This window comes from Astyanax mexicanus, chromosome 6 (assembly GCF_023375975.1).
Source record: "Astyanax mexicanus isolate ESR-SI-001 chromosome 6, AstMex3_surface, whole genome shotgun sequence".
Lineage (NCBI taxonomy): Eukaryota > Metazoa > Chordata > Actinopteri > Characiformes > Acestrorhamphidae > Astyanax > Astyanax mexicanus.
Window position 1 is genome coordinate 4,869,836 of NC_064413.1, and position 27,901 is coordinate 4,897,736.

A 27,901-nucleotide genomic window follows, 5' to 3' on the forward strand; every position below is an offset into this window, starting at 1 on the left:
CGCCCCTGGAGAGAAAATCATGAATCTGATTGGTTAGACTGTCCTGCGACTTTACTAATATACTCATTACTGCACCCAATACGCAGAGTAATGCTTTGAATTAGTTGCTGTTTTTAAAGGTAATTACTAAAATATATGCTTATATTTTACAATAACTATAATTTATATTTCCTGTCTAAATATTATGTAATGATTTACATGCACCTATTTTCACCCCCTCTCTGAAGGATTAGAAGGGCCTTACTGCACACCACTGAGCTCTACATGCAGCCCAGCAACAGTACAGACGTGAATAATTTAAGACGTAAATGAAAGTACAGAACTGTATGATTTTTTAAAGTTTTTTTTAAAAGTGATTTTCAAAAGGGTTCAAATTTGCTCCCCAAAGCTCTGCCTTGGCTTCAGTTACTGCATCAGTGTACTATGTACCACCCACACCCATCTATCTTCAACATGTTCCCGCAGTTTGTCTAGATGCTCTGCCAGGCCTTTTCTGCACTGTTTTTGGCACTCTGTTTCTTCAGTAACTGTTTTATCGTCAGTAGATTAGAATACAAACTGACTTGGCTCGTCCACAACCACTTCTCACTTAGCTTGGCAGCGAATTGTGTGCCATTGTTCTACTGCACGCTGTGAAAAGCACACAATGATTTGCATTAAGGATAAAATAATAAATCAAGTGAAGAAAATAAAGGAATAGAACAGTTTTGAGTCCTTTGCAAAGTTTTTGATCTAAATTAATAAGTGTTTTTTTTTGTGCTTTCCACAGATTTACTGTAGTGGTTGTATTTTTCTTATTAAATACAGTTTAGTTGTTAGTTCCAAAGATGCACTCTGTATTAATGGGCCACTCATTATCTGTATTAATGGGCCCACTCATTATTATGCCCTAACACAAGGAGGGTGAAGACTAGCGCATGCCTCCTCCGATACATGTAAAGTAAGACTTCGCCTCTTTTTGAACTGCTGCTGGTGCAGTATCGCTGAGTAGCATCACAGCGCTAACGCTCGGAGGAAAGCACAGCGTCTCAGTTCTGATACATCAGCTCACAGACGCAGCCTTGTGCTGATCGTCATCACCCTAGGAGTGATGAGGGGAAAGAGCACCATCTACTGTACCCACCCAGAGAGAGCAAGACTGATTGTGTGCTCTCTCTGGGCTCCGGCAGCTGATGGCATGCTACATGACCGGGATTCGAACCACCGTCCTTACGATCATAGTGGCAGCACTTGAAGCTCAATGGACCAAATGATTAAAAACAAATAGTTATTCTGTTTGATGCACCATTTAGGAGGTTCTTCCTTACATGGTGTTCAACCTGTTGTTATAAAGTTACTGCTTTATTCTCCACACTGTTCCCAACACAGTCCCACAAGTTACTAGTGGTGTTTAAATCTGATGCAAATCTACATGTATCTCTCTCAGACAGTGGACGGGGAGGTGGTGATGCTGTCTGCACACTGGGAGAGGAGACGAGGAGCCCTGATGGAGCTGCAGGAACAGCTACAGCAAATACCTGCCTTCCTCACAGACCTGGAGACCATCACGTCTCGAATCGGTAAGACACAACAGTTTAAAGGTTCAATTTGCCTTGGTTTTGGAATGCTGGATCTAAAAAATATATATATAACATTACAAAAAAAGTTTATGCAAGAGTATAGTTCTCAGCCAATTTTCTAACAGAAAAATCAAGAAATTGTTCAATCAATCAATCAATCTTTCAACCTTTATTTTGGACTCAGAAATACATTGAGGGCAACCCTAATTTTCAATGTAGCCGAGCATTTACAGAAACAGAGATTGAGATGACAAAGAAAATTTAACTAAATTTAATAATAACAGTAAATAAAAGATAAAAATAGATAGAACAATTAAAATAGAATTATAATAAAAAAATCTTATAAAACTTAGTTTAATTTATAAGAAATTAGAATCAAAAGAAGATTTATTATATTATTATTATTATTATATTATATTAAGATTAATATAACAAAAAAATTGTTAAAATGAAGCTAAAACTAACTTTTACATAATACAATAAAAAAATACAAATAAATGAACTAAAATAATAATAGTTCAATAATAATAATAAAAAATAATAGTAATAATAATAATAAGAAAATCAAAATAAGTTAAAAATCAATAATACAAAACTATATAAAAAATTAATAAAATAAGGAAAGAAATAAAAAGGAAATAAAGAACTAAGAGAAGAACTAAAATAAAAAAATAAAAGTTAAGACATTGTTTTTTGTGGTGTCAATCGACAGCCAAAATACTGTGTTATTTGTTAAAAAGGACACATTATGTAAAAAAAAAGAAATACATGTCCATTTGTGTCTCAACTGCTCCTCTAAACATTCTAATCGCAAAAAAAAAATCCATCCTCGTTTTTTTGTGATGAATCAGCTGAGATAGTTTCACGTTTGTGGTGTCAGGAATCATCATATGCTTCTATGAACCATTTGGATGCTCCCTTATTGTGACATCACTATAAGGAAATTTGCATAAACCACTAGCCACATAAACCACAAGCTAATAGACCTACTATATTCTTCCCTGTGTAAAAAGAGGTATAACATATCCCCATTTATAGGAAATTGTATTTTTCTTGTATCAGACGTTGGTCATGAGCCGCTAGTGGATTCATGCAGACCGTCTGATTTTAGACGTGTGACTCTTCATGCATAATGTGCATCTGGTCTTTCTTACACACGTCTAGTGATCATCTCGACTTTACGTTTCCAGCTAAAAGAACTCCACTGTGCTACGGTGAAACAGTGCTAGTGCTATCACCTTGAGTGACTTTGCAGAGCAGCTGCTCACTGATTCGTGCCGTCTCCCCGATGCCGTGATATATGGCAGTATTGAGAGGGAACCCCTGCGGAGCTCCATCTGCTAGCGCTCGCAGCTAAGGAGGTTGACGTTCGCTCTCTCAAGCGTATCCTGTAGGTGTCCGCCAGGTTACCGATGCTGTTATCACAGGAATGAAACGCAGGCGGCAGACCGTGCACTTACTGAAGCTGTGGGCTGTGCTGTGTTTGATATGGAGCGCTAAATGGAAAGTGTGTTGCAGGTTATACCTGTCTGCATAAGAAGTGGTTTAAGAGAGAGGCTTTTTATATCAAACTATGGGTTTACTGTCATTTTTCAGACTATAAGGCGCACTAAAATCAGCTAGCGGTTCGACCCACATAGCTTGTTTTAACACGGTGAAAACGCAGACTACAGTCCAATATACTCACCTCTGAACGACAAAAGAGCTAGCGCTGCAGTTAGCTGCTAATGCTAATACTGCTCCAGCCTATACTCCTGTATAACTCTGTACTTCAGAAGAGTGCCTTTACTGCTCCTTAATACCTGACTGGTATAATTTAAATATAAGGTGAACAAGATTATAAAGTGCACGGACGATTTTTGGGAAAATTAAAGGATTTTAAGGGTAACTTAAAAGTATGAAAAATACGATACATCATATATCAAAGTCATAAAACTGTCCCAGTTTCTGTGACAAGATACCATCCAAAAAAAAGTACTTATAGTGACTGGCCTGATAAAAAAAAAACGGATCTGCACAGTGATATCAGAATATTATGAACACATCCTTGTTTCTACATTCATTGTCTATTATCCACCCTCACTGAGCATACATTCAGTGTATTTATATTGCATAGGTTTAAACATATACTATATTTAATACAGTTCTGGAAAAAAAATAAGAGAAAACTTCAGTTTATGAATCAGTTTCTCTGATTTTGCTATTTATAGTTATATGTTTAAGTAAAATGAACATTGTTGTTTTATTCTATAAACTATGGACAACATTTCTCCCAAATTCCAAATAAAAATATGGTAATTTAGAGCATTTATTTGCAGAAAACAAGTCAATATTCATAAAAGTTTTAAGGGTTTAGAAATATTTGGTGGAATAACCCTGGTTTTTAATCACAGTTTTTTATGCATCTTGGCATCATGTTCTCCTCCACCAGTCTTACACACTGCTTTTGGATAAGTTTATGCTGCTTTACTCCTGGTGCAAAAATTCAAGCAGTTCTGTTTGGTTTGATGGTTTGTGATCATCCATCTTCCTTTTGATTATATTCCAGAGGTTTTCAATTTGTTAAAATCAAAGAAACTCATAATTTTTAAGTGCCCTCTTATTTTTTTCAGAGCTTTATTTACCTTTTTATTTTACAGATCATCCATAAACAGTAAAACAAGCATGATAAGTTAAGCTACTGTTTCATTGGCTGGTTCATGGTCTATTCTTATTTACTGATACTTGCAACAAAACAAGAAAATACATGTCTATATGGTAATAGACGCAGGGTCTGAAAGGGTTAATATGGCTCTTTATCCAGACCTATTCCAGAGCTGCCACTTGGTGGCAGTGGGTAGCTTTGCTTTGCCTGCACTGTAGGTATTAATTTAAAGCATTTTTGGAGGCTGTGGATAATTAGGTCCATTGTATATTAGCTGATATCCTTTGTCTACAGAAACAAGGGTTGTAGCATTTGAAAATTACTGAAATGTTGCTAACATTAATTAAAATGATAGTTTGCACTCTATTAATGTTAATCTGTGTCTTTGAGAGAGAAAAAGAGAGAGAAATTCTGCTGACTTTAAGCTGATATGTGTTTTCTTGTCATCTCACACGTTATCTTGATTTTTGTGCTTAGTGTCCAGCTAATAAGTGATGCAAATTCCAGATCATTTAATACATTTGAGCTGTTGATTAATCCATCTTAGTGCTTGGCGGTATCACCAAAACTGTATATCATGGTATTTTTCTAGATTCTGTGTTTTTTTATTTATTGCACGACTTGGCTGTTATATACAGCTCTGGAAAAAAAAGAAACCACTTCAGTTTTTAAATCAGTATCTCTGATTTTGCTATTAATAGGTTTATTTTTTGAGTAAAATGAACATTGTTGTTTTATTCTATAAACTACAGACAACAATTATAAAAATGACCTTATTTAGAGCATTTATTTGCAGAAAATAAGGAATGGCTCAAAAAACAAAAAAGATGCAGAGCTTTCAAGTTCATCTTAATAAAGGTATAAGAGTTAAATCAGTATTTGGAGGAATAACCCTGGTTTTTAATTACAGTAAACACTATAAGTGATCCTAAAATACTCAAAAGTATAAAAAAAATACTCAAAAAGTATTCAAAAAAAGATGTTTCTCAAAAGCTCTATTACACAAGTAAGACACACAAAGTTCTTTCAAAAGGACCTAGTTTAAACTGCCATTCTCTCCTCTCTTCTGCTTCACTCCGAAATCCAAATTTTGTAATTGAAATTTTACCACATTCCATCAAATTCTGAAGTTAAATATAGATCTAGTGGAAGCACTGTAGTATCACCACACAGCACAATACGCCAGAACATTTGAATGCCCCTCTACACATGATAAAATCAAGCTGCTGGCTTGTCTGTATGCGAATAAACTCCAGCATTTCCCTCTTCCTCTCACAGCTCAGCTGGAAGCAGACTTTGAAGAGATGGAGAGTCATCTAATGTACCTGGACAACCTGTGCGGTCAGTGTGAGCAACAACGCTTCAAGCACTTTCAAATCCTACAGCTGGAAAACTACAAGAAGAAGAAGAGGTAATTTACTGTCTCACATCTTTAACTTCTAAAAAAAAAAATGTCTTTAGACTTGATTTAACACAGTGGATCAACACCATCAGATGACATGTCTCTCCAAACCATCACTGATCATCAGTACATTTTACAGTTCATGTGTAAATCAAGGGAGCAGAGTCTGGAGGAAGAGTGGAGAGACACACAGTCCAAACTGCTCGAGGTCTAGTGTGAAGTTTCCACCAATCAGTGATGGTTTGGAGAGACATGTCATCTGCTGGTGTTGATCCACTGTGTTTTATTATCAAGTCTAAAGTCAGTGCAGTTTTGTTTTCCCACAAAATCTTACAGCACTTCATGCTTCCCTCTGCTACTGACAACTTTTACAGAGATGTGGATTTCATTTTCCAGCAGGATTTTGCACACTGCACACAGTACAGCCAAAAGTACCAATTGGTCTTTAATATAATGTTCAAATTTTCTGAGACACTGATTTATTATTTTTTTATTGTCTGTAAGCCATAATCACCAACAATAAAGAAATAAACGCTTAAAATAGATCACTCTGTGTTTAATACATTTATATAATATATGAGTTTTACATTTTATTTACTGAATTACTGAATTAAAGTAACTTTTCTATGATGTTATAATTTTTTGAGATGCACATGTATTATATACACAGTTTAGAACAGTATGTTTACCTTTTACACTGTATGTATGGGTGCATTGAACAGATTTTGCTTATAAAAAATGTATAGTGATTTATAATCATAATAATATTATTATTTAAGATTAAAAGGTGTGTATAAAATAACAGACATTTCGATTAGTCAGTTTTTAAGACTGCTAGTATTTGTCATTATAAAATTTATAAAAAAAAAAAATACAGCTGCTTTAAATGTTGCTAACTAGGTTATCTCGGTTGTTTGCACTAAAATAAATTAGCTGATATGCTGCTCTTCTACTGTATAAAATAAGAGCAGTTTTGCCCTAAAACAATGCTCTATATATAGTGCATGTATAATGTGGCGTACTGCTCTGTTTTGTTGCTCATCTACTACGTATATGATAGCATCTGTTATATGGTCCAATGTGTAATGCCCTATAGAGCCTGCAGCGAAAGCATGCATCTCCAGCTTTAGCCAGCGAGTTGGAAAGCAGCTGGGCCCGACTCCCACAGCTCAGCTCCTTCTGCGTGTGTGGAGATTCGCTCATTAGCACTGAAGCCCCTGCGTGTAATGAGTTTCAGGATCCTGCAAAAAATAAATAAATAATAAATAAATAAAATGAAATAGTGTTGCTGTGTTTTTGACATTTGCATGTGCAGTGAGGTTGACTTCCTGGTTGGGTTAAATATAAGCTGATGATTACTGTCCTTTTCTGTGTTTCCTAGGAAAGAACTGGAGTCTCTAAAAGGTAAGTGGCTTGGATTTTTCCTTTAATTTTCCCAAAAATCTGGTGCACCTTATGAATGAATTTACCAGTCAGGTTGTGAACAGCATAAAGCCACTCCGTTAAAGTACATTATTATACAGGAGCTTCAGTTCAGTTCTCCAGCAGTATTCAACATATAAAGGTGACAATTTTGGACTGTAGCCTGCTGCTAACCTTGGCTAGCACTGCTGGAGCAGCATTAGCATTAGCCACTAAATATGGTAAGCGCTAGCTCTTTTACCGTTCAGAGGTGAGTATATTTGACTGTAGTCTGCGTGTTTACCATGTTAAAACAAGTTATGTGGGACGAAGCGCTAATTAATATCACCCTGGGTTACCGTAACAATCAGGGTTCCTCAGTGTAGCACTGTCGAGCAACAGTAGCTGCTTACCATAGTTAGCGCTAGCGATTAGCTGCTAATGCTGCTGCACCCATTTTAGGGTATTTAGGGTATCTTCCCTTGAGTTGGACCAAAACTGAAAATGATACATAGTTGAATTTTGGGTTCTTCGTTGCAAACTATTTACACTGGTGTGTTTCACATTAAACTAAAAGACACACAAAAAAGTAATGTGTTATAAAGTCTCATGTGATTGGGCAGTCTTGCACCTGATTTAGGTATTTTGGTCTGATTGCAGTTGAATGATTGATGTCTTGTTTTATCTGTCTTTTTGTCTGATTTTTGTAAAAACAATCTGCTGTGATAAAATCGTAAAACAAAAAAATTTACCTCAAGCCTAAATGAGAATCAGGACACCCTACCACCATAGGTGTGCAAGTGCAAAACAGAGGGGTAGGGCTTAGCGGTAGGGCCAAGGAGCGAAAAGGAATTGGGCCAAAGACACACAAGATCAGATAAAGCACGGTTCAGCTATAATATAACTATAATGAACGATAGTAAAAAAAAAAAAAAAAAAACTAAAATGCTTCTCTGGTGAGCTTTTGTTTACATCCCTCCCCTGTCTCTCTGTCGTTCTCGGCGTGACTTTAGTTTCCGCCCGTTCTCATTTTTTCCGCCTGTTCTTGGGCTCCCTATCTCCTTATAAGGGCGTTTTGTCCTTGCGTTGTCCCAATTCACTAGCCGGGTCAGCAATAGTGTATTGGACCGCGACCCTGATTATTTATTGATTTTTTTTTTTACTTTCTTCTTGGGTTACCTGCTTTAAGATCAACTGTTCTGCAATTGGGTTCAACAACCCACTGGGCTGGAGAGCTACTAGTCTGTAGCACTCCATCCCATTACACTTCATTTTACGAAACAGGGTTTTTTTGTGGCCCGCCACGTAATGGCTTGGAAAATATCTGAACTTAATTGCCGACCTCTGAGATGAGGGATAAAGTTGAAACCGAACATCGATGTAGAAATCAGTGAGGATTTCCAGTGGTTTTCCAACCTGTAGCCTGGAAAGTGATGCTGTTGAGCAGATAATTACAAGAGAGTGCGTCTTTTACCCCATACATTGAATAGCAACCATGGAATGGAATTACATTTTAGTGCTTATTATGGAGTTTATTGAATAAACTCCATAATGAGGTTATGCCATGATTTTAGACTTTCACACTTTTTAAATGTGGTCGATTTAAAAAAAAATACATTCGTTCATTGTTGATGAAATTACAGAAATCATGCATGATTGATGATTATATATTACAAGTTTACATGTAAAGTTTAGTGTGCCATCTAGCCCCACCCTTGATTGTAATCGCTGATTGGTCCATCTTTACCTGCTCCATTCCTCAAAGACAAGCCATGTATGATCCTATGTTTTTGGGAGTGGCTTTGAAACAGGTTGGTAGTACAGTAACTGGTGTCTGGTGAAGATCATGGTTCATTTCCACCTGCTCTCCACCCCCCCTATCATTGATCTGAATGGTACGATCCAGACTCGCATCTCCTCGCTACAGCTGTGCCTTTAGCGCTGTGTCCCTGAGCAGGCAATGCCTCCGCATCGGAAGGCAAAGTGAGGAGACCGCTCGCTGCCTGCCTGCCTGACTGCATTTATGAGTGTGTGAGAAAGAGAGAGCACGAGAGTGTGTGAGTGAGTGTGTGAGAGTATCTACAGTTAGCCTGTCCATACAGGAGCTTTAGGAGGACGCAGGGAATCATGCAGGTCTAACTGCATCTCCAAGCCTCCAACACCAAGCCTGGATTAATCGACTCGCCTCTCCACTATTCTTCTGCGAGAAGAGAGAGATAGAGAAAGAGAGAGAAGCATGTCCTCGCCCAGCAGTAAGGAGAATTTGTGTAGGTGTTTCTCAAACCCTGTTTGCTTGTTCTGCTGTGGATGCAGTTCAACTGCCATGGTGATGAGGGCTGTGGCTAACGAGGAGTCACGCAGCAATCTGGCAGTGTCGTTTTTTTTATTAATTAGGGGGTTTTTAACAAAAATGTAGGCTTGTGCAGCTCATGGATTCATCAGATGGGTCATTAAGAGTCGCGTGAGCTTTGTTGGACCTGCTGGACGTTTAGTTTGCGGATCTTCGTTTGGAGAACACCGCGATTGAGAGGAGTCTGGCCGTATTTGGGATTGAGCCCGGTTGGTTTGGCACCACTGTAAGGAACCCATGCTGGTCGACTCTATGCTCACCTGCTGTTTGCTCTCTTCACTTACTTGGTTTGTGTGACCGTCGTTAAGTTTTTGGCCTTTTGAAAGCCTGTACATATATGCAGTATATTTGGTTTAAGAGCGTCTTTGACTTTAGTATTCTTTGAATAGTGTCTATTACTCTATTCTCTATTGTTCTTCAAATGCCAACCTCAAGGAGGTGCTGAGGTGCTTTGGAGAAAAGGTCGAGAACTGATATTGCCAGTTTACGTTTGTACTGAAGGTATTGTTGGATATACTGTAGATATATGAACTAAAAGTTACCATTTTAGGGCCTCACCAATATCCTGATACACACTGCCTGGTCAAAAAAAAGAAAAAAAGTCTCCACCTGGATTAAGTAAGTAAATGATGTGGGGTTGGTTGGCTGATGCTGCAGTTGGTCTGCAGGTTTAGGTTCAGCAACAGTATGTGCTGAAAGAATGAGGTCAGCTGACTACCTGAATATACTGAATATAGACCAGCTTATTCCATCAATGGATTTTTTTCTTCATCTTCCAAGATAACAATGTCAGGATTCATGGGGCTGGAATAGTGAAAGAGTTCAGGGTTCAGGGAGCATGAGATCATCATTTTCACACATGGATTGAGAGAGAGTTCACCACAGAGTCCAGATCTTAACCTCATTGAGAATCTTTGGGATGTGCTGGATGGAGAAGAGCTGCTTTGTGCAGTGGTCAGACTCTACCATCATCAATGCTGCTGCTGCAAGATCTTGGTGAAAAATTAATGCAACACTGGATTAAAATAAATCTTATGACATTGCAGAATCTTATTGAAACAATGCAACAGCAACCAAAGCTAAAGGTGGTCTAATGAAGTATTAGAGTGTTAGAGTTTTTTTTTTAGCCAGGCAGTGTATTTTAACGGTGAATAAATAGCTACACTTGTGCAAGAAGTTATAGAGAATGCTTTAGAGAATGTTTTAAAAGTCTACATATATTAGGACTCTTATATATGACATTTCTAGAATATGATGAGGGTGGAGCTTGAATTAACTGTGGATTATTATAGGATTTTTTTAGTCATTTGTTTTAGAGTATCTGCCGAGTACTGATCCAATACTTTGGCAATGCTGTAACAAAAAAAGAAGCAACACACTCCGGGTTCTGTAGTTTGAACTGGAGCTGAATCTTTTTACAACTGATGTCGCAAAAGCAGTTTTACAGAAATGTGGTGGCAGAACAGAGAATCAGACAAAATATTCAACATACGATGCAGAACAGCTATTGAGAGACAGAGCTGGAGGAGGAAGAAACCTTGGGAGAAACCAAGGCTCACCTGTACCTTATAGTAACACAGGTGCTATCAAGGCTAACATATAAGGGGGACCCATCCTCCTCTGCTCAGACAACATATAAATAAATGTTAATAAGTTTTTAAAGCCTCACCAGCACTGGAATCAGTTTTGCTTGATGCTTTGAAATGACCATGATTGCATTTTTATTTATCACTGCATCTTTTACCAGTAATCATGTGTGGTCCAGCCATCTTGGATTCTGAAGTCAGGGCTAGTGAAGCTTTCTTGACTTGTGGGGACATTCCTGTTGAAATTTCCAACATGGAATTCAGAATTTCCTGCATCTGCTATCTGAAAAGTCCATCAGCAGTTTGAATCAGAGTCTATTCTGTTCACTTTGCTGTAACCACACTGTGGCTTGTTGATTAAACTACATATTTAAACCATATTATAGATTTTTGTAGTATAGTCTATAGGACTGCACACTGGTGTTAATATCCCAATGTAAAGAGGATGACGTCAGCCCTACTGTATAAAATAAACCTCAGTGGAGAAGAAGACAAATTTTCTATAAATAGATGGATTGGGGTCTGGTTAGACATGTGAGTCTTGACACAGGAAATAAGAAGAGGATTAGCCTGCTGCCCACATAGAATAATCCGTACGCTCACCGCTCCGTACCCTATATTAAGTACACTATTTTTGGTTCCATTTAAAGCCCTGATTAGAAATTGCTGCAATTGCCAGGGTAATTTTCTGGCGCTGCTGCTGAGCCCTATAGGATTATACCTACTACAATCAAACCCTGAACGCCTGCCACGTTCTCCAGTAGTAAGCTCGGACCTGGTCCAAAACTGGAAGGTATTTCATGAAATATCAACACTGTTTAAAAGGAATTTCTTTCTTTCTGAAATCTTCTTGAAGGGTCAGGGTGGTAGTCTTTTTAAATGACAATGTAACCAGAAGGAGCAAATTAAAATATGATAAGACTATTATAGTGACTATTAGGCCTGTCAGGATAAGTTATTTATACTTTTTTTTGACAATGTATATACATTGGGTACAGTATTTGATACACTGCAGATTTTTTCCCCACAAACAATATATATACTGTCCGTAATATGTAATTATTGTGACATACCTAGATTTATTAACGGATTTTCGCACTGTAGGACGCATTGGATTATAAGGTGCATTATGTGACTCTAGTAAGGAAGAGGGGTTTGCCGTGTTTTCCTTCTTATTCAGCAGGTCTCACTGCTGGGTGGTGGTGTGGGGGTAATGAAGTTAAGTAAAGCTAAGCTAAGCAAACAAAACTGTAATTCTTAAAAAAACAACAAAAAAAAACAAGTTTCTTTTAAAGTCAAACCAGCACTGGATGTTAAGGCTAGGCCACTAAGGCTGGGTGCAGCAGCATTAGCAGCTAACCGCTAGCAGCAGACTACAGTCCAAAATACTTGCTTCTGAATGGCGAAAGAGCTGGTGTCTTGCACAGTTAGCTAGTTGGGGTTAGCAGAAGGCTACAGGCCGGTAATACTCACTTGAACCGCAAAAGAGCTAGCATTTAGCGTGGTTAGCGGCTAATGCTAACGCTTCTCCAGGCTCTGTGCTGGAGCAGCATTAACAGTAACTGAAACTCTTGTATAACGCTGCACTTCAGTGGAGTGCCTTTACTGCTCCTTAATACAGTAGTTTAGTTTGTTCTAAAATGTCCCAGCATTATGTATATTTATATATAATTCCCAGGAAGTATGGTATTCTCAATATAGCTTTTATACAAATACCCAGAGAAAAGACTGGTTTCTATCATCATACTGGAGCTGATATGAACGCATTAGCAGTTAGAGCCGCTGTGTGACGGAAGGTAACTTCATTAGGAAGAGCCATTAACCCAGTTGGCCCGTGGGCTTTGCCTCTGCTGTTGCCGTTCTCTCTGTTGCCCTTCCACTGATTAGCAGCCAGAGGATGGTATATGCCCACAGCACTGGAGTAGAGTAGGGTATAGCCATGCAGAAGAATGCTGCTGAAGGAAAAAAGCATTTTCTGTTTTTAAAAAAATCAGTTTGGGTTAAAAAAATTGGTGTAGTCCATTTTTTGAAAGTACAGATTGAAGACCTGAGTACAGGATCAATACTACAGTACCAAACCGTGATGTCAAATCCCTGTAGTTTACCAAAACAAAGTCCTTATAGGCAAGACTGTTCATTCAGCATCTTTTCAATGCTGTTAGACAGTTATTTCCAATTATAAAACACTATGCTTGAGAATAAAACAATGGAAAATCACGGGTAAATTACCATACCATTGAGAGAAAAAAACATATTATTTAATTTGCTATAAAATCATTCTGGCTGCTGTGCTAAACCAGTTTTCCATATTTTAGGGGAGTTCTACCCCTTCACTTCCTATGAAAGGATGCAATTTGTAGCCGCTTTTGACGCTTTGAAGCAACATTCTACACTCATTGGCTGAACAAATTCATCATAGACAACCAATCATAGACAAGAGGGTCCAAGGTTTGCAGTTTCTGCTTTGTGAACTTTTGATTCCTACCTTTCTTTGTTCGTATCCCTAATAATGTAGTTCATGAACATGACAGGGGATTATTGTGTTTTACGGACTATAAGGCACACCATATTATAAGGCACACTATCAATGATATAAATTTTTTTCATTAATTTGTGTATATATAAGGCACACCAGATTACAAAGCGAAATATGAGACACTAGTAAGGAACAGGGGTGTCACAATGGTGGTGGGGGGTAGGTTAAGTTAAGTAAAGCTTAGCTAAATAAATAAAATGAATAAATAAATAAAACTAACTAACCAAAGGCTTAGGCCTCGGTTCCCTAGTGATTCAGCTGCATATATGCTGATATATTGTAAATGAATGTATTTTATTAGAATGTTAATATATTAAAGAAGATTAGTTGGACTTTTGTAAGACTGGATTTCTCTTGAGTGTCTGCACGGATCGTCTTCATACTAGACTACATACGTCTGCTATGCTCTTGCTGGAGTGTGTGTGGGGGGGGGCAGGTGTAGTGGATCACAGTATAAAACCAATAGGGAGTCAGAATGGTATATACTTATACTTCTCTACATCCAATCACAATCAGATTCACTCTCTCTGGATGGAGAGATTTATCTGGATAGGGGTTTTATTAACGATAAGAAAAGTCAAAATAAAAACAAGCTGAAATGAAATAGGAGTAACAAGATTGTTCTGTTTTTCTGAAGACTGGACTACACTGGACTGGCCAGGCGTCACTGTGGTCATGTGCATTTCTCCTTCTCGTGTGATACATTCAGAATATGTGATGAATGCGAGGTTCGTGCCTGAGGGTCTTACCATGCCGCCATTCATCATTAGCCTCTAGAGGCGGAGCAGAGGAGAATGTGGTGAAAAGAAGGAATGTGCAAGTGAGAGTACAAGCATGTGTGCAGCATGTCTCTAATTGGTTTTAATTTACAGTGCAGTCTGTGAGTAAATGGACTGTGACACGGTAGGTGTTATTGTGGGTTTAGCTGAACTGAAACACTTTGAGGTTAAACTGCACAAGTGCTGCTTTATTTTTGAGAATATTTACAGAATAGGAAAAGAATAGAAGAATAGAATATCAGCAAAAACTGAAGATGAGTAAAATCCAGCTTTAGCATGAACTAGACTATTTGTTTTCTCAATTGTGCATAAAGTACTGCATCCAGGATGCAGTGAAGCAGCCAATAGTCCAATTACTCACGGTCACCTGATACAGAGATGTATATATGCACAACATATACATATATGTGTGTGTGTGTGTGTGTGTGTGTGTAAAGGAAAGGACCATGATTTCTGTATGATTCAGTAAGCATTTATGTTAACACCCTCAAATATAACCTGACACATGACATTAAAGCTATATGTGACATTTTAATCTGAAGTATGCATGTAGAATAAATAGGAGGTCAGTAGAAGTACCGTATTTTTCATACATAAGGCTCACTGTATTATAAGGCGCATTTTATGAGACACTAGTAACTAGTACCTAGTAGTAGGAACAGGGGTGTTTCCATGTTTTACTTCTAAATTTAGAAGGTCTCGCCACCTGTAAAGCTGAGATAAGCTAATTAAACAAAACTGTCATTCTTAAAAAAAAAAAAAAACATTTTAGATGAGTGCTGGTTGTAAATCTACACTGATTTCTCTCCGTAAACTGTTTATTTACAGTAAGCTTAGATTTCCAGATTTCCACTAAAGCTGGAGCATTAGCATTAGCGGCTAACCTCTACACTGAGGAACCCGGAGTGTTCTGGTAAGCCAAGGCAATATCAGCTTGTGGTTCATCCCATGTAGCTTGTTTTAATACGGTAAAAACGCAGACTACATTCTGATATAATCACCTCTAAACAGCGAAAGAGGAAGCGCTGTGGTTAGCTGCTAATGCTAATGCTGCTCCAGCAGTTCTATCCAGGGTTAGCAGCAGGGTACAGACCGATAAATAATACTCACCTCTAAACAGCAAAAGAGCTAGCGCTGTGGTTAGAGGCTAATGCTAATGCTGCTCCAGTACTGCTAGTAATCCTATTTAATTTCAGCTCGTTTTCATTCCGACTTCTCATCCTTCAATAAAAAATACCCTATCCAGATAAATCTCTCCATCCAGATGTCAGAATCTGATTGTGATTGGATGTAGAGAAGTATAATCATATACCATTCAGACTTCCTGTCACACACACACACACTCCAGCAAGAACATAGCAGACATGTAGTCTAGTATGAAGATTATCCGTGTAGAGACTCAAGAGAACTCCATCCAGTTTTACAAACGTTCAACTAAAGCTTTAACTTTAATATATTTACATTCTACCAAAATACATTAATTAACAATATATCGGCATATATGCAGCTGAAACACTAGGGCACTGTCTAGTGCAAAATCCCAAATTATATTATCAACATTAACATTTTAATAATATAACATTATAGTCATTACGGCTTTTAGAAAATTGTGTTTTGGGGAGAGGGGGAAGCTTAGCTTTTGCCTTAATGGCGTAATTCTTTTTTTCTTCTTATATTACTTTTACTTTTTTACTTTTTTTGTTAGGGGCCAGAAGGAGAAATATATTTGAAGTCACAGGCCACAGACTCTGTAATAAAACAAATAATGAAATAAACCACTTTACATAATACTTTTTTCCTGATTATTTCATTTACACACCATTTTACTTGACTTACTATCTTTATCTTTGACAGTGTTGTGTAAACTAAGATTTTTCAAATTGATGTTTAATTTCATGATGTCTCTTAATATAAAACTTCTTAATTATGGCAACTTTTAGACTCTTTTGCCCCGTTTTTCTGCGCTAGAAATGCGTACCCTCTCCGCTTTTAGACTCTTTGTCCCGTTTTTCTGCGCTAGAAATGCGCACCCTCTCCGCTTTTAGACTCTTTGTCCCGTTTTTCTGCGCTAGAAATGTGTACTCTCTCCGCTTTTAGACTCTTTTGCCTCGTTTTTCTGCGCTAGAAATGTGTACTCTCTCCGCTTTTAGACTCTTTTGCCTCGTTTTTCTGCGCTAGAAATGCGCACTCTCTCCACTTTTAGACTCTTTGGCCTGTTTTTCTGTGCTAGAAATGCGCACTCTCTCCGCTTTTAGACTCTTTGGCCCGTTTTTCTGCGCTAGAAATGCGCACTCTCTCCGCTTTTAGGCTCTTTGGCCCGTTTTTCTGTGCTAGAAATGCACACCCTCTCCGCTTATAGACTGTTTGGCCCGTTTCTGACACCTAGAGTTCAAACTTTGAATCTCACATTATAAAAACTTGCTTAACAGCGGGCCAACTTCCATTCTATTTCTAAAATACCTCGCGGGCCGCTCCTAAGAAGGAAATGGGCCGCAAATGGCCTGCGGGCCGTAGTTTGGACACCACTGCTTTAAGTAGTTTTGAAACCAGTACTTTTTAAACACTTTTACTTAAAGAGTAAAAAGCTTTAGTTTATACTTTTATAGAACTTCTACAGAAGTATTTTAAACCCTAGCATCTATACTTCTACCTACAGAGTAGTGAATGGCAATACTTAACTAACGGTGGAATTGAATAACATTGCAATGTAGTTCTATCTTATTTCTTACAGTTTTGTGTGAGTCGTCAGAGCGCTCTTTCATTGCACAGTTTAAATGCAGCTTGTGGCACATTTCTGCAGCTTCATTTATAGCAGCCGCCGCATCGAGTACACGCGCTCAGCATAGAGACGAAGCCACTTTAGTAACCCAGCCACGCTTCCTGCTGTTAAGTGAAGTGGCTGCTCTTCCTGTCAGAGATAAAGCAGATAAAGAAGCGGCGTGTGTACCGCGTATCGCTCTCACGCTCACGCAGACGCTCCCTCATTTACACATCGGCGCTGCGGCGTTCTGCTGGAGGAACTGGCTTCACCGCACCGTGGGGTATGAAGCGATATGTGTGACGCGGCGTGCTCTCTCTTCCACACACGGTTTCTACTGCTGCCTGCGAGCTGCAGGCCGTGCAGGGAAGCAGATGGGCAGACAGCGTGGGAGAAAGACAGGAACACTCAGGACAATGAGTGTGACAGCAGGGTTGGCGTTGCGTTTAGTGATTGCGAGGAGATGGGAAAAATTGACAGACTAGCTGACGCGTGCAGAGAGGGACGTGCTGCGTTCAGGCAGCAGTCTTAATTTACCACAGTTCCCTAAATGTAGTCCATCTTCCATGTTTGTGACCTGAAGTTTGATTCTTTAGCTTGGAAATGAAGCTATATGGCTAATAAATATAGCAGCTATACACTGTGGTGAAGTCAAACACTCGACTCACTCTGTTCTACCTGGAGAGAAATGAGAACAGCGTTTATCTTTATCTGAGGAGCTCCTGCTGCTGTTTCTTGCAATATGATGGTTTTCACAAGTAAAATAGAAAAATAACGGCAATCAGTAATTATTCAAAAACAAATGGAATTACGCAATCGATCCACAGCCCCAGACGAGCCCAAAATCAGTCCTAGGTACAGAATCATTAATTCAGCACAAGTCTAGATACAAGGTGCAAAAAAGCTTCAAGATCAGTAACTATAGCCCTGTTGAATTATGATAATACTATAGATTGAAGGATCGTTTTAATGCAGACTAAACTCATTTATTTGTTAACTGGAGCTCTCCAAATGTAGTCAGTCTTCCACGTTTAGGAAATTTGATTATTTAGCTTGGAAATGGAGCTACATGGCTATTAAAGCAGCTGTACACTACTAGAAATTTGCAGCCTGTATATATGACCTAAATCAATGGCTGCTTTTCCACTGCATGACTAATTAGTTCTGATATCAGTGATTTTGGGGCTAATTTTGGGTTTGATCAGCCAATTGATCAGCCAATACCACCACATAGATGCCAGACAAACTTTGGGACAGCTTAGTGCTGGGCGCCACAGAAGCATACTTGCACAGCTCGCTAGCTAATGCTAGCCAGTTAGCATAGCAAGCTAACACACTAAAGTTAGCTTCAAGTTAGCTAATGGTAGCTCAGCTCTGTGGAGTCAAACATTCGTCTCGCTCTGTCCTGCTTAGATAGAAATGAGAACAGCTTTATTTGTCTGAGAAGCTCCTGCAGCTGTTCCTTGCTATTTGAGTGTTTTTATGTGCTTAAAAATAGAAAAACAACAGCAAACAGCAATTATTCACTCAGAAATAGAGATAAAAGGAATTACACAATTGATCTAAAACTTGGAAAAAGTTCCTGTCAACCTCCAGATGAGCCCAGAATCAGTCCTGGATGCGGAATCATTTATTCAGCACAAGTCATAAAGCTCCATGAAACTTTGGATACGAGGTGAAAAAAAAAAAGCTTCAAGATCAGTAACTATAGCCCAGTTTAAATATAGTAATACTGTAGATTAAAGGATCGTTTAAATGCACACTAAAATTCATGTGTTAGTTAACCGTAGAAAGAAGGGAATTGTGGCTTAAAAAAACTGAAATCTGCGGACAAATACTTAGTTATCCAAAAAATCCTTACAGTGGATAAGAAAAGAACAGCAGTGAAGTCAGCAGCTAAACCAAGCAGTTTGGTAAATAGATTTTTTAATTTGGTTTGATTGCTGATTACAGTGTGTTGCACAGGGCTGTGTGGGTGTGTTGGCTTTTCAGTAGAAGCAGATCAGTAAATCACTTAGTTTCCCCCCCAGAGTATCAACTAATTTTTGCTTTCTCTCTCTCTCTCTCTCTCTCTCTCTCTCTCTATTTTTGTTTTTTTCTTCAATTTAAAAAAGCTTTATTGGCATGAATTGCAATTAACAACTTTTGTCAAAGCAATGAAACAAGAAGTTTATATACAATGGTAAAAAAATAAAAATAAATACATAACAATACATATACAAATATATATATATATATATATATATATATATATATATATATACATTAACATATCTTACTTGAATGAATAAGATATTAATAACAGGGTTATATGTTGTAATTATTTAAGAAGAGTTGTGATTAGTCTGTTGATTAAGCTGATTTCTGTGATGATGTAGAGCTGAGACGTATCTCTCTTTCTCTCTCTCTCTCTCTACCTCCGTCTGTTCCCTATTCTAGCGGAGCTGGACACTGAGCATGCCCAGAAGGTGCTGGAGGTGGAGCATGCGCAGCAGGCGAAGCTGAAAGAACGGCAGAAGTACTTCGAGGAGGCATTCCAGCAAGACATGGAGCAATATCTCTCCACAGGGTACCTGCAGATCACAGGAGACAGGAGAGGTGAGAGGTTTGCATGGATACAGACAGTGTTTCTGCTGAGCTCTGGTCTCTGGTTGTACTGTTACAGTGTTTATCTGCACATTAATGCTTTAATATTAGTTTAAAATAAGATAGATTTGTGGAAACAGCAGAGTTTAGACTAACAAGGTACAAAGTAATTTGCTTTAAACCTCGTTTGATTAAAATGCAGTTAGTTTACAGTAACAGGACTGTTAGTAGTGACTGACTGACTGACTGACTGATTGAATGCTGGATTATTTGTCACATTTTGAGGCACTTCCTGTGAAGTCAGATGTGTGATCACAGCTACAGCTTTTACAGACCAAAATAAACATGTAAACATGTTGCTTCGTTCCTCTTCTCTGCTTTTCTTCTTTTCATGAGACGAGCTAAAAACTTGTGCATGTTACAAGTGCAGAAAAAATCTATTTTTAGATATTAGAACTGAAGAATGCACCCAATAATCTACTTAAATTCAAATGATTTAAACATTTATGTATAATTATAGTCAACATGCAAAACCACACAGAGGTGTGCAGAACCTAAGAATGTATTCTTAGGTTGTTGCTGTGTTAGCACTCACGAATATTCCAATGAATTTAGAATAAATAATGTATATATTATTTAATAATGTTTATCACACTTAACTTGCTGGAGTCACTAAATCGTTTAAAACTTTTAATTCCGAATTTTTAATTTCTAATATGTTAATTTCGTATTCTAATATGTTTTTTCATCCTTTTATTTATTCTATTTTTATTTGTATCATTTATTTTTAGCTACTTAATTTTTTAGTCTTGTATTATCGTTTATTATTCTAATATTTATTTAACATTAAAATTTTAGCATGTCCTCTTACCCTTTTATTCTGATTTATTTTATTATATATTTATTTGCTTTTATAATGCGTTTATCTTTAAATTTTTATTGTTTTTTTCTGACATTCCTTATTTTAGCTCAACTAAAACTTAAATACTTGATTTATTTCATTTTAATTCATTTTTTTAAGTATCTTTAAGTTGCATGCATTGAAAATAAGAGATCCTCAATGTATTCGTGAATAAAAAGAAAAAATAATTGATTAATCAGTATGTATTACAAGAAAATCTGAATTTAAGTGGTATAGCATCTGTGCATAGACTTTAAGCACCTAAATGTATTATTTTAAACCTTTTCTCTTAACAGTAAGTGTGTTGTTTTTTTTTTTGTATGTAATACTGTATAGTAATATAACACAGATACTCAGTTCTCCTTATCCACTACAATTTAACCACATCTGTGTCTGTTCTGATGGACTGTAGAAAATGATCATTCCAGGTTTGTGCATAAACATCACCCAAACTATTGCGTAAAGGCCAGTGCCCTTAATAAATATTAATAAATAGAGAGATCTGTTAAATGTGTGTTAAATATTTACGTGTGTTAATGCTGTGTTAAGTGGGAACTAATGGCGCTCCATTAGGAGATTAGGAGGCAGACTAAACTCACTCTCTCTCCTCTTCCTGTTCTGCTTCTCTTACTGCTGCCGCTCTGCTGCTGCTGCTGCTGGATGAGGTACTCCTCCTGTGTTATTAGTGCTTTAATGCGTGTGTGTGTTATTGAGGCTGTGGTGTTTAGGTGTGTGTGTGTGCTGTGTGTAGAGAATAAACATGGACAATATAGATAAAAAAAAAACACATCTCTGTGCATCACAGTACACAACACCAATATAAATATATAGTTATCTACCATATTTTTTGGACTATAAGGCGCACCAGAATATAAGGTGCATTATGCGACACTTGTAAGGAACAGGGGTGTTGCCATGTTTTCCTTCCCATTTTCTTCTAATTCAGCTGGATCTCGCAACTCGCCCTGTAAAGCTAAGCTAAGCTAAGTAAACGAAAATTCTTAAAAGTTCTTAAAAAATTAAATTTATTTTAAAGTCAAATGAGCGCTGGATGTTAATCTACACAGATTTCTCTTATAAAAAAAAGTCTACTGTATTTATCACACTATGAAGCGCACTGGATTATAAAGTGCATTATGCAACACTAGTAAGGAACAAGGGTGTTGCCATGTTTTCCTTCCCTTTCCTTCCTTTCCCAGAATTAGTTTCTAATTCAGCAGGTCTCACAATTTGCCCTGTAAAGCTAAGCTAAGTAAACAAACTGTTTATATATATTTTTTTTTAAAAATATTAATATTTTAAAGTCAAATGAGTGCTGGATGTTAATCTACACAGATTTATCTCCTCAAAACTGTTTTTTTGGGTGAGTAAATCGCTTCAGTTTATTTACAGTAAGCTTAGATTTCCAGATTTTCCCCTAGGCGCCCGACAGTGCTACACTGAGGAACCCTGAGTGTTCTGGAAAGCCAGGGCGCTATCAGCTAGCGGTTTTATTCCATGTAGCTCATTTCAACATGGCAAACGCGCAAGCTACAGTCCAATATACTCACTTCTGAATGACGAAAGAGCTAGCGCTGTGATTAGCGGCTAATGCTAATACTAATGCTCCAGCATTGCTAGCCAGGGTTAGCAGCATGCTGCAGGCCAATAAGACTCACCTCTAAATGACAAAATAGCTAGTGCTTAGCGCGGTTAGTGGCTAATGCTAATACTGCTTCACTGAAACTCCTGTGTAACGCTGTACCTCAGAGGAGTGTCTTTACTGCTCCTTAATACCTGACTGATAGAATTCATACATAAGACGCACTGGATTATAAGGTTCATTGGCGATTTTTGAGAAAAAAAAATAGGATTTTAAGTGCGACTTACTGTGCAAAAAATAAGGTAAATGGTGTTAAAGTGCTTTAATTCAATTCCAGCTCATTTTAAAGATCATTTCAATGCCCAGGTAAATACCTAAGAAAAATAATGCTTGCTATTGAGAAATGACACATGACACAATAACTGTGAATGTATGAAATGAATTGGGTATGTGGAGGAAGGAAACAGTAAGTTGTATATTTCAGAAAAACACATAATTGAAAGTGTTTGTTTGCATATCCATACCTGTGTTCCGCCATTAGTCCCCCTCAATAATACATATTAACAGTAAACTCAGTACAAATGTTTGTCCACTTGTGCATTAGTGAATGCATCTCTGTTCACTTATTCTGTTCTACTTCATCCTCATTACCTCTCTGTAAAAATGGGGTTCTGGAGAACCTGGATCAGCAGGTGACTGATAAAGGCTTAAGGAAATGTTCTTTGTGTTTTATTCCTGGGCAGGTCCAATAGGCAGCATGTCCTCTATGGAGGTGAATGTAGACATGCTGGAGCAGATGGACCTCACTGACGTTTCTGATCACGAGGCTCTGGATGTCTTCCTCAACTCTGGTGGAGAAGATAATGCTGTCTCCCCAACTACAGGTACACCACCCTCATCAGTCTCAGTGATGGAGAGATGCTCAGTTGTAGAATCTAATAGAATCTTTCTGTAGTCGAATGTACTGTAAAATACATTTTAAGAGTTTCAAGCATTTTATTGACCGTTTTTTTTTTTTGTTTGTTTTATTTCACATAATATATGGAATGAAAGGACAATAATAATTAATTACTGCACCACCTGCCCCTACTGTATTTTTCAGACTATAAGGTGGACCACATTATAAGGCGCGTTCTAAGCGACAATAGTAAAGAACACAGGTGTCGCCATGTTTCATTTCTAATGTGGAAGATGGAAGAAACGCCTAAGTAAACAGTTAGCAACAGCGCTAACCGCGGTTAGCAGCAGCGCTTAGTGCTAGTAAACACTGCCTGACAGCGCTACACTGAGAAACCCTGAGTGTTTCAGTAACCCAGGGCACTATCAACTAGCGGTTCAGCCCATGTAGTTTGTTTTTACACAGTTAACACACTACAGCCTGATATACTCACCTTAGAATGTTGAAATAGCTAGTGCTGTGGTTAGCGGCTAATGCTAATACTGCTGCACCAAGCCTTAGTGGGAAAATGAAAGTATTTTAAACTAAATAACTAGTAACTAGTTAACGAGCTGCAGTTAGGTTGCTGAACTTTAGCGCTCCACTGCTGTTATATTTATATATCTGTATTTTCTCTCTTCCCCCTTCTAACTCTCTTCTAGGAGGGTACAAAAGGGTACAAAGAGAAATCTGATTTGGGTCTAACACTAACATGAATGTTTGTGGTTTCAGAGGAAGGGTCAGCTGCAGCCGAGATCAGCCTGAAGGTACCCGAGCACGCAGAGAAGCGTCAGACCGTCTCGTCCCTGTCCTCCTCCTGCACGGACACCTTCAGCGGAGTGACCGAAGGGCCGGACGAGGAGGAGGACGCCAGCGAGGAGAGCGGACAGGGAGACTCGCCGGTGGTGCAGTCTGACGAGGAGGAGGTACAGGCTGACATGACCCTCGCCGGCCTCCCTGAGGCTGAGGAGAGGCTCAAACACTCAGACGACAGCGACACGCAGACGCCCTAGTGTCTGTCCACGAACACTAAATCAATCAATCAATCAATCGGGTCGGTTTCATGGACATGAACGTATGCATGCTCATGAACTGGACTCGGCCCTGCTGATGCTCCGTCAGAAAACAGGAGCTGCTCAGCAGCGCTGTGTTACGATCGCTCCGGAGCTTCTGTACAAACTAAAACCTGTATCCGTCTGAAACTGAAAAGGAGCTTTGAGAACTGACATCCGGACCGTACGGAGATCGACGCTTTCAGACTGTTTTTCTCAGCACTGTGATTTCGCTTAAGTAATGCTGTACATTGTATGACTGTCCTAATTGCAGCATCAGATATATATAAATATATCACAAGTTATAGAGATTTTCCTATAAACTCACCATGTTTCTACACACAACAAGGTTGTGAAGAGCTATCGTTTGCAGATGTATTGCATGATGGAAAAAATCCGGCTATATGAAGCGTACGCTTATTTCAGTTGCTCCTAATTTGACTGAAGGTGGATCCACTGGAGACGTGGAAAGGAGCTTTGATCTCCTTGTCGTTTTTCTTTGTTAGTTTCCTGCTGTTGAATAAAATAGCTGTACATATTTTAAATCATCAGTGTTTGACTTCAGAGGGTTTGCATCCAGTCAGCTGTAATGCTGGCATGTTCCACTGGTGGCACAGTGCTAACTTGGCTAACTCATTTGAATGAACCGTATATATTTTTTTGCACTATAAGACGCACCAGATTATGTGAAACTAGTAAGGAAAGGGGTGTCTCCATGTTTTCCTTCTAATTTAGCAGGTCTCGCCGCTGGCTGGTAATGGGGGTAAGTAAGTTAGGTAAATCTAAGCTAAGTAAACAAAACTGTAATGCTCAAAAAAAAAAAAAAATTTAAACAACATGGCGGAACCCAAGCTCCTCTTGAAACTTGTGCTGCTGTCCTCGGTGAAGCACTGTTGATCCATTTTCATTAATTCAGCTGCTTCTGCTGCTCTTAGCTCTGAATGGAGGTGAGGTTTGTAAACAACTTTGTCCTGGAGACGCTTCAACGCCCCGCCCTTTGGCCGCTCGCGCCACAGGTTCAATGGTTCCAGACCAGCAAGATTGTGGGGCCAGAATGGAACCAGCTTTTCTGGCCCAGAATCTGAGATTATGAGTTGGAAACGCAAAGAACCATTCGGGAACCTGGCGCCAGCACCAGCACCATGCCGGTGGAAAAGCGCCTATACATGGCACTGTATTTACCAGGAATTAGTTAAATACCTGCACTTCAGAAAAAAACATCAGAAATTGAATATCCATCCCCTCTACTGTTCCAACTTACCATAAACATACATCAATTACAAGATACAACCTCACAGCTTATTCAGGTGTGGGCGTTCCCAAGGGCGTACACACTGCTATGACTCCCGTGACTTTTGTCATGTCGGTGTATTATTGAACACAGTCAGAATGACACGAGAGGCGTGTTGGGAAGGATCGGACAGCGATTTGTTTATTACAACAAAATTATACAAACCGGAAAAGTAAAAAAGCCAATAACCAAAAACAAAACAACTCCACTAGATTGAGAGGACTGAGAAACAGCGCTTATAAATAAAAAGCAAGCCAAGCAGGAGGTTTACGGTAGAAAACGGTGAGGGCCGGGAAAAAAGTGAAGGCCATAAAAAAGTTTACAACCACATTTTGTTTTTGGAAACACTTGATTTTTTTTTACTATGCTTAAAACACCAGTCTTTTTTTCTTTTATTCTTTTTTTTTTTTTTTGGAAGAGGGCGACTACCATGTTGGACTAAAGGACTTTATTACAGTGAGTTATGGCTAGCTACGACATGGTTGACGTTTCAGGTAAAAGATTTGTTTGTTCGTTTTTGTTTTTTTTTTCCCTTTGAATAAAAAAGTAAAGCTAAAAAACTAGGGATCACCACTATTAACGTACTTCTTCAGTGATTAAGCAGCACTTATTTTTTTTATTCGCTTGTTTGTTTCAATATGTTACAACAGCAACCCTGTGAACATCTAACTTTGAACAGACGAAGAAACCAATAAGGTGGGGGAGTAAGGCGTTTCTCATCCAACCCTTGTGGGCCCCTCTCTTTCTCTCTCTCTCGAAAGGCTCAGCTTTAAGAGTGAAGGGAGAATTCGTATTATTTATTGTTATATAAACATATTTGGGAACATTTGTGATAGACTTTTTGTTATGTAGTAATAATAATAAATATTCTATATAAAGAAAAGAATATTCTGGGGATTTTAAAGAGCATATTCTATGTGTTAAAGGCGATTAACACTGTGGACCAATCACAAAAGCTTGGCCTGGAGGAATAGGAATTTATGGCAAAGTGCTTCTTCACAATTTGTTTAATATATTTCTACTCAATTTCAGAAAATATTGCTCTGGGCATCTTTATCATCACCATCATCATTAGTATTAACATTATTATCATTTTTAATCACTTTAGTTTTATTATTATTGGGGAAGAAAAAAGGCCTCGAAATGTGCTTTAAAATGAGTGGCCAGTTCTCATCACATCGGCCCCTGAAGGCCTTCAGATTGCCCAGCAGGTAGTGTGCACTATATATCAATATCAATCAATATATATTAAACATGACCATGCTCCTTCATATCATTCATAATTATTCATAAACAAGGGGCGGGGAGGGGAGGGGTAGGAGGTGGTTTAGGAGTTTGTGGTTTTATATAATATAATCTATTGGTATTTTAAGCTGCTAAGATCTATTCATCTTAAAAGGGGGCATAATCATACACATATCTGTTTATATATTTATATATATATAAACCTATCCAACATGAGTGAGCCCAAGAGAAAAAAGCCTGACGGAAGGGCCGACGGAAGATGTGACACTACAGCACCAAGTTAAACACAAACGATAGGTACAGTATAGGATATATTCATATCTATGTATATGTATATTTATATTTGATTGAACGCTGGAACAACTCGGAAAAAAATACTCTTAAAAAAAACAAAACAAAAAACAAACAAAAAAACGAAAAAACAATCTCAGTACTAGTGCAAAAAAGAGTTTCGGTGCGTGAACGGGCTCCCCAATCTCCCTTCTATATCTGACGTCCCTAGCGACCGTGTTCTTACAGGATAGCTACTTACTTAAGTACGGTGTAACATTTCTCTGTGTGTGTGTGTTTAGATGTATGTATGTAAGTTTATGTATGTATTTGTGTGTTGAGTGTTTTATGTCCCATACATTCAGTTCCTTGCACTAACTCCGGCTAGTAACTATTCATATCTAACACAAAGTGCCACGTAACAGCCGCGTGTCTACGCTCCGGCTCTGACGCTCCGGCTCTGACGCTCCGGCTCCGACGCTCCGACTCTTCACCGTGTTGTAGTAGCAACATTCCACACGAGGGGGCGCCGCTGGACGGCCGATGCTGAACGAGGCGCTGGGAAGGAGGGAATGGGCCTGGCGGTTTGGTCAAGAGCGGGAGGGGTTCTTTGAGGCGGAGCGCAACGTGGAGACCTGGGTGGAGCTCCTGTTTCTGGGGCTTCGTTTTGCTGGTGGAGTGCTGGGATTGGCCGCTTTCCTCTTCTCTCCGGTCCGTTCCGATGCTTTACCGCTAACCCGGTTTACCAAACTGTTGAGCTGCTCCTGTGAAGCAATAAAACAATAAAAAGGTAAAGGAATATCAACACACAGGTCAGCTCTTTCCTTATATATATATTTCCTTATATATAAGGAAATCCTTATATTTCCTTATATATATATATATATATATATATATATATTTTTTTTTTTTCCCTTATATATATATATATATCAAATTTGTAACAGAAGTCAATGATCCAGAATGTCATGATAGTAATAATAAGGCACTTCTAATCTCTCCATATATCCAGGATTAAAGTA

The 27,901-nt window shown here is 38.4% G+C and overlaps 2 protein-coding genes and 1 long non-coding RNA gene across 6 annotated transcripts in view; 1 reads left to right on the plus strand and 2 right to left on the minus strand.

Annotated features, from left to right (window-relative positions):
* Positions 1-24,618, plus strand: part of dtnbp1a (dystrobrevin binding protein 1a) — a 28,375-nt gene extending 3,757 nt beyond the window's left edge. For 2 of the 3 annotated variants that reach the window (XM_049480726.1, XM_049480728.1), the window contains 6 exons: positions 1,427-1,559; positions 5,482-5,614; positions 6,987-7,009; positions 19,455-19,613; positions 22,828-22,968; positions 23,754-24,618. In XM_049480726.1, coding sequence (XP_049336683.1) covers positions 1,427-1,559; positions 5,482-5,614; positions 6,987-7,009; positions 19,455-19,613; positions 22,828-22,968; positions 23,754-24,034 — 870 coding nt within the window. In that variant the 3' untranslated portion in view covers positions 24,035-24,618. The remainder of the gene's footprint in view (positions 1-1,426; positions 1,560-5,481; positions 5,615-6,986; positions 7,010-19,454; positions 19,614-22,827; positions 22,969-23,753) is intronic. The other variant, XM_049480727.1, reaches the window with a different exon arrangement.
* The window catches only part of LOC125802491 (uncharacterized), a 479,356-nt gene that overhangs the window by 321,105 nt on the left and 130,350 nt on the right, over positions 1-27,901 (minus strand). The window lies entirely within an intron of this gene.
* jarid2a (jumonji, AT rich interactive domain 2a) overlaps positions 25,478-27,901 on the minus strand; it is an 89,894-nt gene continuing 87,470 nt past the window's right edge. For both annotated transcript variants that reach the window (XM_049480718.1, XM_049480717.1), the window contains exon 19: positions 25,478-27,643. In XM_049480718.1, the coding sequence (XP_049336675.1) occupies positions 27,470-27,643 (174 nt within the window). In that variant the 3' untranslated portion in view covers positions 25,478-27,469. The remainder of the gene's footprint in view (positions 27,644-27,901) is intronic.